Source organism: Anabrus simplex, chromosome 1, assembly GCF_040414725.1.
Source record: "Anabrus simplex isolate iqAnaSimp1 chromosome 1, ASM4041472v1, whole genome shotgun sequence".
Classification (NCBI taxonomy): Eukaryota; Metazoa; Arthropoda; class Insecta; order Orthoptera; family Tettigoniidae; genus Anabrus; species Anabrus simplex.
This window is the reverse complement of record NC_090265.1, coordinates 969,461,358-969,479,117: the sequence shown is the minus strand read 5'-3', so window position 1 is coordinate 969,479,117 and position 17,760 is coordinate 969,461,358. Positions and strand designations below refer to the sequence as shown.

The 17,760-nt window shown below is 39.0% G+C and overlaps 1 protein-coding gene across 3 annotated transcripts in view; it reads left to right on the top strand.

Annotated features, from left to right (window-relative positions):
• Nadsyn (NAD synthetase) overlaps window positions 1–17,760 on the top strand; it is a 200,668-nt gene that overhangs the window by 173,660 nt on the left and 9,248 nt on the right. For 2 of the 3 annotated variants that reach the window (XM_067136801.2, XM_067136802.2), the window contains exon 15: window positions 6,690–6,852. The exons of the other annotated variant lie outside the window; for it this stretch is intronic. In XM_067136801.2, coding sequence (XP_066992902.1) covers window positions 6,690–6,852 — 163 coding nt within the window. The remainder of the gene's footprint in view (window positions 1–6,689; window positions 6,853–17,760) is intronic. 3 annotated transcript variants of the gene reach the window in all.

Below are 17,760 nucleotides of genomic sequence, written 5' to 3'. Positions count from 1 at the left end.
TTCTGCCTTTGTTTCTAGCTGATGAAGGCGCACAGGGTTGAATTTGGGTTTCATTGCAATAAGTGTCCCTCCACCTGAGGTTCATGATCGATCTTTCCTAAATACTGTGTATGACATCTGTGTCATAGATTGACAAATTTAGCCAGGATTCACTAACGCACACAATTGATGGGTCTAAAGAGCCAAGAGAGGCCTGGATTGCCTGTTTTCACATCACACATTTCAGGCTGCAAGCACTAAATGAAAACATAATAACTGTTACCTGCAGTCCAAGATTCTGATTTTACACTGCTTGATGTTGTGTTAAAAAAAGATTCTGTGAATTAAGGAAAGCTACATTTCCAGCATGACCATGTCTGAACCTGAAAGTTCATTTTTCTCAGTAGTGGTGTATACATTTTTGCACATGTTTCATGTTCTGTGAACAGGTGAGTGACAAGATGTACACGTCACAAATAGCTGATTCACACAACCTTTAGAATTACGTACATTGCACAGGAAGTTGAATGAGACTCCTGGGTTTGGTCCTGGGTTCAAATCCACATTTCCACTAAGAGCAACAGAAAGTATCACAAGTTGGAATAATGATGTGGGTGGTTTGGCAGCCTTGCTACCTGCTTGGCACCCTCTACCCGTCCGTGCAGTAGACCATAGAACTTCACTTCCACACCAAGTACAAGAATTAATTTCACATTTAGATACTTCTAACAAGCGTTCTTTAATTTCTAAATCCGTACACAATTCTCAGGGAAAAAAACAAGACCCTGGTGATATCAAGAAGAGAAAGACAAAATAGGGTCTCCATATCATCTACTTTTTTTACCTTGATACAACTGCCATCTTTCTGTCTTGTCTTCTTTCCCTAGAATTGTGAAAATTAGTCAAAGCAAAGCCATGAAATTGTTGATAGTTTCAAATACTAAGGGAATGATTAATGCAGAATACAAGGCTGCATATGGAGATTAGCAAGAGGCTGCAACAGGGCCAACCCGGCAGGTGCTGGATAAGGGAAAGGAGAATGATGATCGGCAAATGTAAGGGTTTTGATTTCCTCCCCTTGGTTTGATTTCTTTTACTGCCCATTCTGTATAAACATTGAAAAGGAGAGCGAACAAACTGCAGCCTTGCTTCACTCCTTTCTGGATTGCTGCTGCTTTTTCTCTTTTTCTCTCCTAAGGCAGTCGGTATTTCTGAGGGTATGTCATGAATTCCAGGTGCCTTGTTCCTATTTAGGTCTTTCAAAGCTTTGCAGACTAATTTTTTTGTACTCATTGTAAATAATTCTTCTTTCTTGGTATCTGATCCTGATCACTTTCAGAATCTCAAATCTCAGTCAACATTATAAAATGCCTTTTCTTGATCTACGAACGCCATATACGTGGGCTTTTGTCCTCTAGGATTAGACGTAAAGTCAGGATTGTTTCACATGTTCCTATATTTCTTCTGAAACCAAATTGATCTTCTCTCAACTCAGTTTCTACTTGTCTTTCCATTCTTCCGTAAATAATGCCTATAAAAATTTTGCAGGCATGAAATTACTAAACTAATGATGCAATAGTTTTCACACTTGTCGCACCTGTTTTCTTGTGAATAGGAATAACAACATTCTGCTGATGGCACTTCTCCTGTGTCATATCTTACACACTAAATGGAATAACCTCGCCATGCCAGTTTCTCCTAAGGCAGCCAATTCTGAGGGTACATCATCAATTTCAGGTGCCTTGTTCCTACTTAGGTTTCTCACGGCTCTGTCGAATTCTGACCTCAAAATAGGGTCTCCATTTCATCAACATCAACAGTCTTTTCTTGTTCTAGAACCATATCATCTACTTTTTTACCTTGATACAACTGCAATCTTTCTGTCTTGTCTTCTTTCCCCAGAAATGGTTTCCCATCTGAGCTCTTAATATTCATATACAGTACCTATCTTCTCTTTCTCCAAAAGTTTCTTTGATTTTCCTGTCTAACTTTCCTAGGTCCATTCAACTTTCAACATTCCTGCACTTTTCATTCAGCCATTCTTCCTTAGCTGTCCTGCATTTTTTAAATCCACCTCATTCTTTAATTGCCAGGGTGAGTAGCTCGGACGGTTGAGGTGCTGGCCTTCTGACTGCAACGTGGCAGGTTCGATCCTGGCCCAGTCCAGTGGCATTTGAAGATGCTCAAATATGTCAGCCCCGTGTCACTAGATTTACTGGCACTTAAAAGTACTCCTGCAGGACTAAATTCCGGCACCTCAGCATCTCCGAAAACCGTAAAAGTAGTTGGTGGGACGTAGAGCAAATAACATTCTTATTTTAAATAGAGAATATTTACGATAAATATTATAAACATGTGATATTATAAACATGTGGTCCGCATATTCAATCTATATATATAAAATAACATGTCCTGACTGACTGACTGATTCATCATTGCCGAGCCAAAACTACTGGACATAAAGAAATGAAATTTTGAAAATACATTTACATTAGGGAGTAGGTGCTCACTAAGGAAGGATTTTTAGGTATTCCGTTGCTAAGGGGGTGAAAAGGGGGGTGAAATTTTTAAATGAGGACATCTATATCTCAAAAAGTTTACAGACTTATAAATTGGTATTTGGAATCTCCTTTAAAAATAAAGAAATACGTGGGTTTTTTTTTTTTTTTTTTTTTTGCAAAATCCCATTAATGGGGGTGAAAAAAGGGCGGTAGAACATCTCAAAAAATTAACATGTTACAGATGTGAAAATTGGTACTTTTAATCTTTTAAAAATAAAGAAACATGTATTTTTTTGTTTTTGGAAGAAACCACATAAGGTGGCGGGGGGTAAAAAGGACTGAAAAGGGGGTGAATTTTTTTATATGGGTAGTGATCTCAAAAAATGAAGATGTTACAGACGTGAGAATTGGTAGGTATTTGGAGTCTTCTTTAAAAATAAAGAAATAAGTATTTCTTTTTCTCAGAAAATCCACCAAAGGGGCGAAGGAATTGAATAATGAGTTAAATTCTTTGTATGATGATGCTCATATCTCAAAAACTAAATATGTTGCAGAAGTGAAATTTGTTATTTGGAATCACCTTTAAAAATAAAGAAACATGGATTCTTTTGTTTTTGGAAAATTCACTTAAGGCAGGGAATGAGAAAGGAAGTGAAAAACGTTGAATTTTTTTTTGCTTCACGTCGCACCGACACAAATAGGCGACAATGGGATAGGAATAGGAAGGAAGCGGGCGTGGCCTTAATTAAGGTACAGCCCCAGCATTTGCCTGGTGTGAAAATGGGAAACCACAGAAAACCATTTTCAGGGCTGGCGAGAGTGGGGTTCAAACCCACCATCTCCCAGATGCGTGCTCACAGCTGCGCGCTCCTAACCGCACGACCAACTCACCCGGTTTGAATTCTTTTTGTGGAGAAACTTACATTTCAAAAACTGAAGGTTACAGACGTGAAAATTGGTGGTATTTGGAATCTCCTTTAAAAATAAAGTAACACGTATTTTGGGGGGGGGGGATGAAGTTAACGGGCGAGAGGGTGGGGTGGAAAATGAATTTTATTATTTTTATGAGGATACTATCTCAAAAACGGAAGATGTTACAGATATGAAAATTTGTATTTGGTATCTTCCTTCAGGGTAAAGTAATACATATTCTTTTGTCTTTGGAAAAACCACTTACGGGGGGAGGGCGTGAATAAATTTGAACTTTAGTTGATTCCTTTGTATACGGATACTTATATCTCAAAACTAACGATGTTACAGACGTGAAAATTGGTATTCGGAGACTCCTTTAAAATAAAGAATCACTTTTTTTTGTTTTTGGAAAATCGACTTAAGGGAGTTTGAAAATAAGTAAAGAAGGAGTTGAATTCCTTGCATGAGGATACTTATATCCTAATAACTGAAGCTGTCACAGACGTGATAGTTGGTATTTTGAATTTCCTTTCAAAATAAAGAAACACGTACTTTTTGTTTTTGGAAAGTCCACTTAAGGAGGGGAGAAGGGTGGAAAGAAGTGAAGAAGAATTTGAATTCGTTTTATGAGAATACTTATATCTCAAAAACTGAAGGTGTTACAGACGTACAGATGTGTAATCTGGTATTTGGAATCAGATAATGTCTTAGTACGGTGCCGAGGGACGATTACTTTTATCAAATTACGAAATCGCCGCGAGCGAATCCGCGGGTAACTGCTAGTAATATAATATTTAAGTTTATCCTAAATATTCTCTATTTGATATATAGTCATTACGGGATTATTGTTATTAGAAATAAAGCTGTTAAAGCTTGTTACATGTAATTCTTCTTTTATTAATTCTTTAATTTACTTTTCTTTCTAAAAGCCTTTATTCAACCACCTAATCAATACACAGTTTTTCATTGAATAGTACTAGTTTTGGCCGTTATGACAGCCATCCTCAGTTATTCACAACAGGACAGTGTTAGATAAGGATATAGTAAGAGTCCAAAGATCTTAATAAAAGCAAGTTGAAGTTCATTGCTTACACGTAATTCTTTAATTGCCTGTATTCATTTCTGCCTTCCTCATTTTTAATTTTTTTTTTTTCTTCATTCTTATACTTTCATTGTTTGTCATTGTAGTCTAGTATCTCCTGAGTTGTCCATTGATTCTTAGTTGATTTTTCCTTTCTTCCTAACCTTTTTTCAGCAGCCCTGCTGACCTCATTCTTCATGACTATCCATTCCTCCTCTATTGTGTTTCCTTCACCTTTTTAATTTAGTGTGTGTGCAATATGTTCATTGAATCAATTTCTCACACTCTTTTTCTTTCAACTTGTCTAGATCCCATCTCCTTGCATTCCTTCCTTTCATCAAGTTCTTCAACTTTAGAGGACATTTCATGACCAAAAAGTTGTGGTCAGAGTCCACATCTGCTCCTGGGAAAGTTTTGCAATCCAACGTCTGGTTTCTGAATCTCGGCCTAATCATAATGAAGTCTGTTTGATACCTTCTAACATCTCCAGGTGTCGTCCACATATACAGCCATCATTTGTGGTGTTTGAACCAAAAATTAGCAAGGACTGAACTATGATCGGTACAGAATTTAACCAGCCAACTTCCTCTTTCATCCCTTTGTCCCAGTCTGAATTCTTCTCCCTGCATTACCTTCTCTTCCTTGGCCTACCACTGCATTCCAATCTCTCATCACAATTAGATTCTTGACATATTTTATATGTTGTATTAAATCTTCTGTCTCTTCATATATTCTTTCGATTTCATTATCATCTGCTGAACTAGTAAGCATATAGACCTGTGCTATTGGGGTGAGCATTGGCTTAGTGTCTATTTTGACAGCAATAATCCTTTCACTATGCTAGTCATAGTAGCTTATCCACTACCCTATTTTTTTACTCATTATTAACCCAACTACTGCATATACCCTGTTTGATTTTTTGTTAATAACTCTGTTGTCACCTGACCAAAAATTGTGCTCTTCCTGCCAGAGTACTTCACTTATACCAACTACATCTAACTTAAATCTATCCATTTCCCTTTTTCGATTCAAACTTCTAACAATTTAGGTTACGTATTGACATTTGGAGTGATGGAAAGGAACAGTCACTTATCGATTTGCTGGTACTTTTTTCTCCTTCTGTGTTTATCCTATGCTCTTAGACTTCCATCCATATTCCCTTTTTCTCATGTTTATTCAACTTCTTTTTTCATCTACACTTCCCGCTTCTAGATTGCGTGTTGATGCTTGCCCTCATGATGAAGGTGAGAATCAGAAACAAGCTTGTCGGGGCTGAAAAGAAATGAAGTAGTGGTCCTGAGATTGATGAAGAGAGAGCTATGCATGTTACAATGTTACTATATAAAGATGCAGAGATTGTCCTCATCCTTTTCATTTTCATGTTAGTCCAAAGTTATCTCTTCTTTCTCTAGCTTCCTTTTTCCACACTGACCTGACATTTTGTTTATCTTATATTTGTTTGTATTGACGTTACTTTCTGTTTATTGACACTATTAAAATACTTGAGTTCAGCTTCAGTTTATATGTACAGTATTTACTTTATGCTGTAGTCTGCTGTTTTGCATTTGCAGTTTATTTAAAATTTTTCTGATTTTGATTTTTAGTAGAAGAGCACCTGAGCTATCCACTTTCATTTTAATTGAGTGTTATTTATTAAGGGGAATAATTCACTTATTCTTAATGCATAAACATCTTCCTATATCAAACACACTATTGAGAAAATAATTGTAATGATTGTATTGATACGTCAGTTGGTCACTTTTCGTTACTGCAATATTATACTTCTTTTGTGATATATCAGCTTTGAAATATATAAACCTAGAGACCTTTGTCTCTTATAGAGAGCAATCGCCACCACGTCAGACACTTGCTAAATCTCAATTTTTGCAGTGCAGTAATTTTGTGGTTGGATTTTTTGTTTTCCATGGCTCTCATTTGACAATGTGTGTCTTCTAATAAAAAAATTCATTGACTACTGACCTGTCCACTCCCTGTCATATCAACATTGAATGCCATTAAGATTGAAAGATTCGGCAGCTATGCATATTGGTGTTTAAATTGCAGCTTGTCAAATGAAAAATCCTAATTTGTTTCAAATACAATCCTATTTTAAACAAAATATATTCTTGAATTGGTTGTACGCTGTGTTATCATTCAGCTGTCAGTTGTGTTATTGTGTGCAAGATTATTCTTTGAAATTTGTTTTCACTGCACAGCTGTTGCACCTTGGAGCAAGTTCTGATCGGTCATTAGAGAAGTCGGGAAGCAAGCTGCAAGGTGAACAGAGTGTGCGAGGAAATTCAGAAGTATCGGGAAGCAAAAATACTTCTAAAATCCCCAGCAGGCCACGTCCAGGGTCTCTTAACAAGATGATGGCATGTAAGTTTCTTTTTCCAAACTCCATATCATTTGAAGACCGTAGTTATAATTGCTAGGGTGAATACTGTCTTGAGTAAGTTCATCTTTTGTCTGTTGAGAAGGATCAATTTGTGCTTTCCAGCTGCAAGTATTTTCAGGCCCTACGATTTCATAAAATCCAGTCATTTTATTTCTAATTTGGAGTGTCACTCGCTTTGTATATTGTTTTAAAACTTCCTTTTTGATCTTGCCATACATTCATTTGTATGCCTTGGAATTCTTTTATGCCTGATTTAACTGATCTGTTGCTGATTGATAGCAAAAATGTTCATTCCAACAGTGAGTGAAGTGTTATAAATTGCACGTATTGGATGAATTTTGATAACTGTCCAAAGCATTCAACAGCTGTACACAGTGGCAGACAAGCCTAGTTGGTCCAGCTGCTTACTGTATAGTACGCGAAACTTTTCTTGAGCCCTGAGCTCCATAGTGCAGAATGGGAACTAGGGCTCAAGAAAAGGTTTGCGTACTATACATGTTGAGCTGTTATCTAGCTAGCTCACGGAGAAGAAAGTACACTGAGTGGCCAAAAGTCATGGGAAGACACTGAATGTGATGTTAATAACGATTTGCTCCTCCGCGAGCCTTCGAAGCAGCAACAATACGGCGAGGCATCGACTCTACAAGGTGTTGAGATCATTCTGGAGGTTATCTGGACCCACACATCTTGCACTGCTACGCACAATTGGTCTTCTGTAGTTGGTGTGGGGTTCATGGAGCGTACACCAGCATCGACAGCATCCCATAAATACTCCATTGGATTAAGATGTAGGGATCTGGAGGGCCAATTCATGGTCGTAACTTCACTGGAGTGCTCCTCCAACCACCTGCGTGCCACCACAGAGCGGTGACGTGGCGCAATGTCCTTTTGAAACATTACATCTCTATCAGGGTACTATAGGGCCAGAAAGGGATGCAGATGATCTGAAAGAATGTCCACATAACGTGCACTTGTCAGCACTCCCTGTAGCCGGACAATGGGGCCTAATTGCAACCATGAGAATGCTGCTCAGACCAGAATTGAGCTACTTCCCACCTGGACACTATCTAGTTGACATGCAGGATCCATAGCTTCATGGGGCATACGCTACACTCACACGCCTATCAACTCGATACAACTGGGACCGGGATTCATTGCCAACTTTTACGGTTTATCTGTAAAAATTATGGAAATTGCAGCATTTTATGGTTTTACGAATGGACAGTGTCATTTTAAGACTTCGCAGACAAAAATTTGAAACGTTAATATTCGATAATCACTCCACTTCTGTACAATTGATTGTTTGCATGGGTCAAAGGCAAGTCCACGATAGTCGATACCTCATTCTTTGATATGATTGGTATTTTTAACTGTGTGATGTTTATGTCGTTATTGGAATTGAATTTAAAGCCGGAATAACAGTTCTTCCGTGTGAATCTTAGGTGTCGACAGGCTCTGCTCTGCAAATTCTTTGTTCTGCTCTGTTTGCTTGTTGTGATTTAACCTAAATTCTTTGACCACGTGAGTGTTGTTCTTCGTTCACGAAGTTGGCATTCCTTGAAAGTTTTGGCCTTTTGCGGTTATAACATATTTTAATGAAGTGTTCGAGTTTTTGTGTTATAACTTTGTGCTTCGCAGTTTCCTGTATTCATTGGACTAATTACATTTGTTCCAGTGACTGGGTATACCGCTATTAGTGAAGCCATTAAATTATAAAGAATAATAATAAGAAGAAGAAAAAGAATCACATTAATTTTTTTTACCATGTGCATTTTCTTTGTTCACGAGGTTGGTGTCGTGTTCATTTAAAGGTTTTAGACTTTGTGTGCTTTGACATGTTTTAGTGAAGTGTTTGACTGCCTTGAGTGTTTGTGTTATAATTTTATTTGACGTTCAGTGATCCAGGTTCCTTCCGATGTTTCAGTAGATATCAAGACAATTTTCTCGGACATTTTCATACGCTATATTCCTATTGTAGATTATCATGAATAAATCCAACAAGAAACAGTACTTCATTAAAAATCAAAGAAGTGGTGATGAGTTAGTTATTGGCATTCAGACTTTGAACATAGCGAATGATCTCCAGGATACAGATAAATCCCTTTTCTTTTCATCAGTGAGAAAGTACTTTTGTACTGCCTGTGACTATATCACGAACAAGTTTCCACTCAAGGATGATGTGTTAAAGCATGCTCAAGTTGCTAGGTTAGACAGAATTGAAGATGCACTGTTTCCTTCCATTCGTTTTTCTTGGAGATGTTTCCTATCATATTATGCAAGGAAGAGAGTGAAACTACAGATGAGGTGGTATATGAGCTTCAGAGGCAGTTCACAGCTCTTCAGGTAGATGACACTGTGGTCGTAAATCAAGATGCTGCAAGTGATTCCAGTTGGGCACAAATATCAAGAATTTGTGGAGCTGATGGACTTCTTAAGTATAACCGAATTTCTAGAGTAATGCTCTTTATTTTCGCCATGCGCCATAGCAATGCAGAATGTGAACGTGTTTTCAGCCTTGTGAAGAAAATTAGAACAGAGTTCAGATCATCCATGTCCAATGAATCTCTGGAATCTGTTTGTATTTATACTTTGAAGACCAGGAGTTCTGGTCCCTGTTATGACAAAACATTTTCTGAAGACTTTTTTGCAGGAAGCTAAAAAGGCCACAACTATGACTTTAAAGGCGAACTAGCGTGTGACTTGCAGTGTGTTTTATATTATTTCTTGCCTGTATTATGTTAAACAAGTTTTATTGTGTAAAGCCTTTTTCAGTTATTGCATATCTGCTTAATTTATCAAGAAAGTCCTGTTATGTATGCTCCAAACTAATATTCACCACGCCTGCTGCTGTTTAACCTGGATTTCTTCTTAATTGTTATGTTCATCTACAAATCATTGGCCTATGATGTAAGTAGATGTGATTTAATTCAAGTATCCTGTTTAAAGCATGAAATATTGTATTTTGTTGCGCAGAAGTACTATTATTTTCGTCAAGCTAGGGTATCAACAAGTATAATTAAAGAACCACCTAATCGATACTTTATTTTTTGCGTTGGGCAAAATTAAATATACATTATCACTCACAGAACATGTTTTGACCACTTAGTGGTCATCATCAGCTGTATAAGGAAAACTTTGATGAAAAATATTGGCCAGTAAGCACAAGCGTTAATCTTTAGGTTATGGAAAAAATATTTGCTGTGTCGATTGTTTGATTGGTAAAAGTTCTTTGGTATCTTCTCTGTTATAAAATGGCGGTCATCTGGTTAGGGTAGCTTGTCTCACGTTATCATATCTTGGAAAGATGTTTTTTCCGCGCTGCCTTGGGGATCTGTCTTCGTGCACGACTTAGTGTAGTAGCGATGTGACACGGTTTGATTGTTCATGCAATCCACAGAAGAAAAGGGAAGTGGTGTTGTGTCATCATCTAGTACGACATTTGAGGGAGGAGGGAGACTTAGCAGTGATTCCGCGACGTCGTGCTTGATTATTTCAGTTTTTCGTCTTATTTGTAGTCTACAGTAAAATGAAAATGTTCAAGGTCCACCTTTTCATTACCATGAATGTTTATTGATGTGAATATATATCACATCACGTCTAGAGAAGGTTGGTACTAGTTTCGACACTCATTGCGCGTCATCATCAGCCAACAAATCAATTGAGCAAAATGCAACTTATCGAATAGCAATATATAACACATGATAGCACATACAAGACAAATGTTAAACTATGACTAGTTGAAATATAAAACACATGACAGCAAATACAAGGATTAATGTTGAAAGCTAAATTGTCAAAAGTTAAAACAATGAAACCAAAACAGAAAAGGTAACGATAGTTAGGGTATGATACACGAGAAAGTAGTCCAGCTTGAGGTTTGTAGAACATAAGGCGTATCTATATACAATATTTAAATGCACCAACTAAGGCAAATTTTAAATGTAACATTAAAATGATGAGGGTATGGTGCGTATAACCATCTAAAACATATGACAGCACCTATAAAGTCACTGTTAGATTATAACCAGTTGAAATGATGTGGTGTGTCTGACTGTAAAACATAACATTTTTGAGAAGGTATCCCAGTTGTTGAGTCTTGATAAACAAGAGAATAGTCCAGCTTGAAGTGCATAAATCATAAGGCCTCATATGTTATCAGTGGGAAGAATAATCTTGTTCTCTTAAGTTGTGGTAATTAACAGGCTTAATTCAGGTGGTTTTGAAGCCAACAATGTGATCTTGTGAAGATCATAATTTGAATTAACGTCACGATTCCCAGTTCAGTATGGAAACGTAGAGACCTTGAGTAGCGTGATGGCATAGATGTTGAAAGGAGAGGAGCTGGGCTAATGAAGAGAGCAATAATGGAGGCCGAGTAGCCATTCCATGTATTTTCTGATGTGCTCATATGAGTTCTTTTTGCTCATTCATTTCGTTAAGATTCCGTTCCCCATTTTCTAATTTATCAAGAATAATGTAGATGTTTTCTAGGTTGTTCATTAGTGTTCCTTTATTGATCTTACTTATGATTTGAAGGTCCTATTTGATATTAGTGAATTTGTGGTTCGCTTCTTTCATATGAGCTCCCACAGCAGAGAATCTTCTGTATTTCTCTGCATTGACGTGTTCTTGATATCTAATTATGAAGCTCCTTCCTGATTGTCCCACATATGTTTTTTTACACTGAGTACATGTCAACTTATAAATGCATAAGTTTACTTACCATCCTTTCCACTTCCTCAAGCGTAATTTCACTAACATCATTTTCCTCCTCCCCACGAGCTCCATTGTTCGTAATACCACCATAATGATTTACTTTTACGTTGAGAAGATTTTCAAAATATTCCCTTCACCTGTCCAGTGATTCCCAGGGATCTATTATGAGTTCACCTGACTTGCCCAAAACACTGTTCATTTCCTTTTTCCCTCCCTTCGTAAGATTCTTTATTACTGTCCAGAAAGGTTTTCCTGTTGCTTGAGCTAGCCTTTCCAGGTTATTACCAAAATCTTCCCACGACTTCCTTTTGAATTCATCAACTATTTGTTTTCGCTCTGTTTCTTTCATCTATGTACAATTCCCTGTCTACATCAGCACTTGTTTGGAGCCATTTCTGGCAAGTTTCCTTTTAACGTTTACAAGCTGCTCTCACTTCATCATTCCACCAAGATGTTAGCTTTTTCCCATCTTTACACACAGTTGTACTTAGGCATTCCCTTGCTGTTTCTACTACAGCATCCCTGTATACCACCCATTCTCTTTCTATATCCTGAACCTGCTTAATGTCTGCTGTTCGGAACTTCTCGCTAATTATATCCATGTACTTCTGTCTAATTTTCTTGTCCTGGGGATTTTCTACCCTTATTCGTTTGCAGACAGATTTCACTTTCTCTTTCCTAGGCCTAGAGATACTTAGTTCACTACAGATCAGATAGTGGTCTGTTTCATCGAAAAATCCGTACATTACCAACAGATTACCTGAATTTGAAGTCTTTTAAGATATAGCCTATTATGGATCTGGTACCCCTAGCCTTCCATGTGTAGCAGTGAATAGCCTTATGTTTAAAGAATGTATTCGTAACTGCTAAACCCATACTAGCACAGAAGTCTAGCAGATGCTTCCCATTCCTATTAGCTTCCATATCTTCCCCACATTTACCAATCACCCTTTCGTATCCTTCAGTTCTATTTCCAACTCTCGTATTGAAATCGCCCATTAGCACTATCCTAACCTTTCTGTTGACCCTGACTATGATGTCACTCAATGCTTCATAAAACTTGTCAATTTCATCCTCATCTGCACCCTCACATGGTGAATACACCGAGACAATTTTCGTCCTAATTTCCCCAACTGCCAAATCTACCTACATCATTCGCTCGTTTACATGCCTAATAGAAACTATGGTACGTCTAATAGTATTCCTGATGAAAATCCCTACCCCAGACTCTGCCCTTCCCTTTTTAACACCCGTCAAGTACACTTTATATCAGGCCCATCCAAACAGCGCTCCCCAAGCGCTAGTGTTCTAAGCCAGTGCTCTGAGCGCTTTGGGGAAGTTTTGGAAGTGGTGGGAGGAGCTTGGCTGGCTAAGCGAGCGGTCTGCCCACCGCGCCGAAGCAAACAGCCGATCCATCAGTCACTAGTCTAGTCTAGTCCAATGCGCTTTGTTGACAGGGTGTAACTAAATCAGTTTCGCAGTTGTCATGACTGAACATCGTACCAAGAAAAGGAGTGTTGAAGCAGCAGCCTTTAAAGCAGAATGGGAAATTATAAAAAGGCATGCCAAATATTTAGTGTGCCACCGACATTTAATGTGTTTTAAAAACACAATTTGGAACGGCACTGCAGTGCCAACCACAGGGATGATTACGGTGATTTGACAGACGCCAGTCTCCAATCGAAGTTGGAAGAATTGAAAGAAAATTTCAAGCAGTACTATTCTGTAAGTATTATTGTTTTAATTTTAAAATGCTTGTTTACAAACGGGAATGAAGAAATTATGGAATTATCTGAAGAACACTAAAATTGTGACTCGCCGTATTTTTGTCTGACAGGAGATTGAGGAGAGTGAGGTTGGTGGACCCATTTTATGAGCAAGCTACAAATGTTCGCTGTGAATTGCCAAAGCTGGGAAACTCTTCATGGACGGGACTTTAATCAAGGAGTGTCTAATGGACGCGGCGGCACGGAGCTAGTTGGTAAATTTGACAAAATCTCTCTTTCTCCTCGAACTGTTGCTCGCAGAATAGATGATATGGCCATTAATATGGAACAGCAATTAATGGGGAAGGTAGCAAATTTTGTATCCTTTTCCATTGCCCTTGGCGAATCAACCGACATTGCGGACACAGCTCAGCTCGTTATTTTCATTCAATGGGTGAATGACAATCTTCAGATCACCGAGGATTTCCTAGACTTGGTAGCTCTCAAAGACACTACTATTTTCCTAGCTGGGGAGGGTGTTTTTGAGTTAATGGGATTAAGATAGGAGCGGCTGACGAGTGTAATGCCGGATGGAGCTCCTGCTTTATGTGATCTATGCACGGGTTTCATCAGCTATGCAAAATTAAAAATGGCTGAGAGCGGTAGTACCCTAATGGCGGCAATCCATTGCTTGATACACCAGAAGGCAATCTATGTAAAAGTCACCAAACTTAAAAACTTAATGGGAACAGTTGTGCGAATGGTAAATTTTCTTTGCTCCCATGGACTCGCGCACTGTCAATTCAAAGAGGTCTTGGATGACATCGAAGCAGAGTATCCGGATATCCCGTACCATGCAGAAGTAAGATGGCTGAGCAAGGCGAAGGTGCTTCATCGTGTTTTTTGCTTGCAGAATGCAATAGATACCTTTTGTGACATGAAAGGGCGACCTGAAGTTCTTTTGCGTGATCCTAAATGGGTAGCGGACTTGGCATTTTTAAGTGACATTACTGCCCATCTGAATACTTTGAACACTTCGCTTCAGGGCAAAAAGCGCAATATCTGTGATTTGGTGGAAAAAATTCAAGCTTTCAAAAGAAAATTGATTTTGTGGGAAAACCAGTTGCGTGCAAGGAACACAGGACATTTTCCATTGCTTAAAAAGTAAAAGAAGGTGTTGACTTTGATGGGTACTTGTAGGTAATTCACCAATTACAAGAAGAGTTTGAAAAGAGATTTCCAGAATTATCAGAACTCAAAGCTGTGTTAGATGTATTTTTCCACCATTTTCTCTTAGTGCAGATAGTGCAAACATCGTGCAACGATGAGCAATAGAAACTTGTGCAATTGTTTAAGAATAGCTGTGTCCAGAAATATTGTACCCAATTTGGAGAAGATTGTTGGCTCCAAAACAAGAAGCTCGTAAGAAAGACTGAGCAAAAATCACTCAAGGTCTCTACTATCTGTTCATATTGGTAAAATTTTGTTGAATTTTCCTCTCAAATATGTTCAAATTTCAGTTTTGAATAAATCACATTATGCTTTACTTAACACTTGATTTGGTTTCCTACACATTCCATACATCGGAGTATCTTTCGATTTGTATATGCAGTATATTTGTTATGGCAACACAGCCCTATCAATGTGATGTCAACAAACCCACAAAAGTTGTCGGCCGCACGACTGCACGTACGTATCAAGTCAGACTGGTCCGAATTATTTCAGATCTCCTTACTGACACACTGTAGTGGTGGTAGGGGAAGGCGCGCTAGTCTGACTGCCCAGTGCTGCTCCCCGAGCACGGGCGTGCTCTCGGAGCGCAATGACTGGATGGCCCTGCTTTATAATCTCCTATCTCTTCCTCATTATCTCCCCTTACCCGAATATCACTTACTCCTAGCACATCCAGATGCATCCTCTTTGCTAACTCAGCCAGTTCTACTTTCTTCCATAAGCCCCATTAATATTGATAGCTCCCCATTGAATTCCATTTTGTTCGCCAAGTGTTTTCAAAGGAGTCCCTCGCCTGTCAAATGGGAGTGGAACTCCGTTTCTCCCACACGTCAGAGACTTGCTTAAAATGATCTGAGCTCAGTAAATTCATGAAGCAGGATGCCATCCCACTTACACATAGTCCAAGTGTGGATCTCTCCTCTAAACAGATTAGGGACCGGTGGATTGTATAGCCTTAGCCGTCTGAGCACAAGGAAGGCCATGACTCAGAATATGTCCGAGATGCCCACTCCCATTCCATAGCAACTGGTATCCCGACTCTCACGACCACTTACTATGCCACTCAGCTGTTGCCCATGGTTCACGAACTAGGATGTGACTACAGTAACCCACACTATTATTATCATTTACGTAGTTATGCACGGTCTTTATTTGGTATAAATCATGGTCGTAACAAAATGTGAGGTTATGTCATGACATATCTGCTGTATGTACATAGTCTTACCATAAATACTGTCCCAAACGTTTAAGTAAATTGACGCAAAATGGTTAGAGATATTATAATATCCTAATAGGTGTTACATAGATGCATTATGAACTGTAACCACAAATAATTATTCAAAATGACCACCATTTGCACGCACACAGGCCTTAAGTCTTTGTGGCCACTCATCAATGGCATTATGCAACACATCAACTGGAAATTCTGCAACTGCCTTCTGAAGAGACTGCTTTAAGCTTTCAATATTGGAATGTCTTTTCTTGCTAGCCATCTCCTGAAGTTTGGACCACAATTTGTAGTCCAGAGGGTTTAAATCTGGACTTGCAAATGGCCAATCTGAAGTGGAAATGAAATCAGGAACATTTGCCTCCAACCACTGCTTGGTTGCCCGTGCCTTGTGCACTGGGGCTGAGTCCTGCTGGAAGCTCCAGTTCCGTCCATGGAAGAGGATGTTGTTGAGATTCTTGACCAGTCCCTCAAGCACTGTCTCCTGGTACACTTCAGCTGAAGTTTTGACTCCCTTTTCACAGAAATGGAGCTCCGTTGTGCCCTCGAAGTTCACACCCCACCACACCATAACTGATGAGGGATGATGACCCCTCTGGATCCTTGGAGCCTTTTCACCAGCTTCTCTAGAGGAATGGGCATATACCCGGTCATTTTGGGCGTTGAAAGTCTCCTCAACACTGAAAATCTTTTCATCCGTAAACAGGATTTGACGATGACCATTAGCCGTGTAACGCTTAAGTAAGCGCTTTGATTTTAGGAGCCTCTGGCGCTTCACTTCATTTGTCAGGAGATGTCCTTTGCGTCGTTTGTAAGCATGGAGTTCCAGGTCAGTGCTTAACGTGCGAGACATAGACATTTTTTATATCTGTAACTCACGAGCCATCACTGACCGTCTCCTTACCGGATTTCGTCGCACACGAGCCGCCACTGCTTTGATGAGTTCTGGCGTTCGTACTGTGCGTGGTCTTCCTTGCCACGGGCGATCTCTCACAGTTCCAACCTCAACAAATCGATTTATAGTGCGGTAAACAAATTTCTGATATGAACATTAAAACAAGAATAATAGTTAACACCACCTTTCCAATACTTATCTTTCCTATATTTAGGAAATAAACATTACAACAGGCGTTGTAAGATGGGACGTGTTTCACTTAAATCTCCCATGGTGATTGCCCTACCTTGTGTAATGCTATCACGGCCACACGATTCTCATACTCCCCCCCATTCCATCTTGAAAACTTCAAACTGACAACTGTACACTTCTGCAGCTGAACCAACAATGACACACGCCTCACGATACCGGTTTTGTAGCCGCTCCCTCGTTCGGACGGAAGTACAGCCACCCTCAAAAGTTGGGACAGTATTTATGGTAAGACTGGGTATATTAATATGAGTTTATTTAATGTAAAAGCACATAATTAATAGTATATTATTACCTGTAAATATGCTGTATAAATCCAGTGTAATGTTGTGCAACACACAGTAATAGTGCAGAACAATGCATCTTGCCACTAGAAAGTTACAGAACATTCGATTCATTTGTAAATAGGTGTCCGACTCGTTGGCTGAACGGTCAGCATACTGGCCTTCAGTTCAGAGGGTCCCGGGTTCGATTCCCGGCCGGGTCGGGGATTTTAACCTTAATTGGTTAATTCCTATGGCACGGGGGCTGGGTGTATGTGTTGTCTTCATCATCATTTCATCCTCATCATGACACGCAGGTCACCTATGGGTGTCAAATAGAAAGACCTCCACCTGGCGAGCTGAACCCGTCCTGGGATATCCCGGCACTAAAAGCCATACGACATTTCATTTCATTTGTAAATAGGTTATTGGAAACTTGAGAAAACATGTTTTGTCATACTTTTCTAGATGCCTGGCCAGGCAATGGATATAAAGAGAGAATCTTGGGAGTTGTTTAGCAAGAGTTGCTAGAGAAAGTCTTTAGTCAAGTATGTGAACTTATGTAATGATTTTGTTGGGTTGGTAGTTGGTTGGCATGC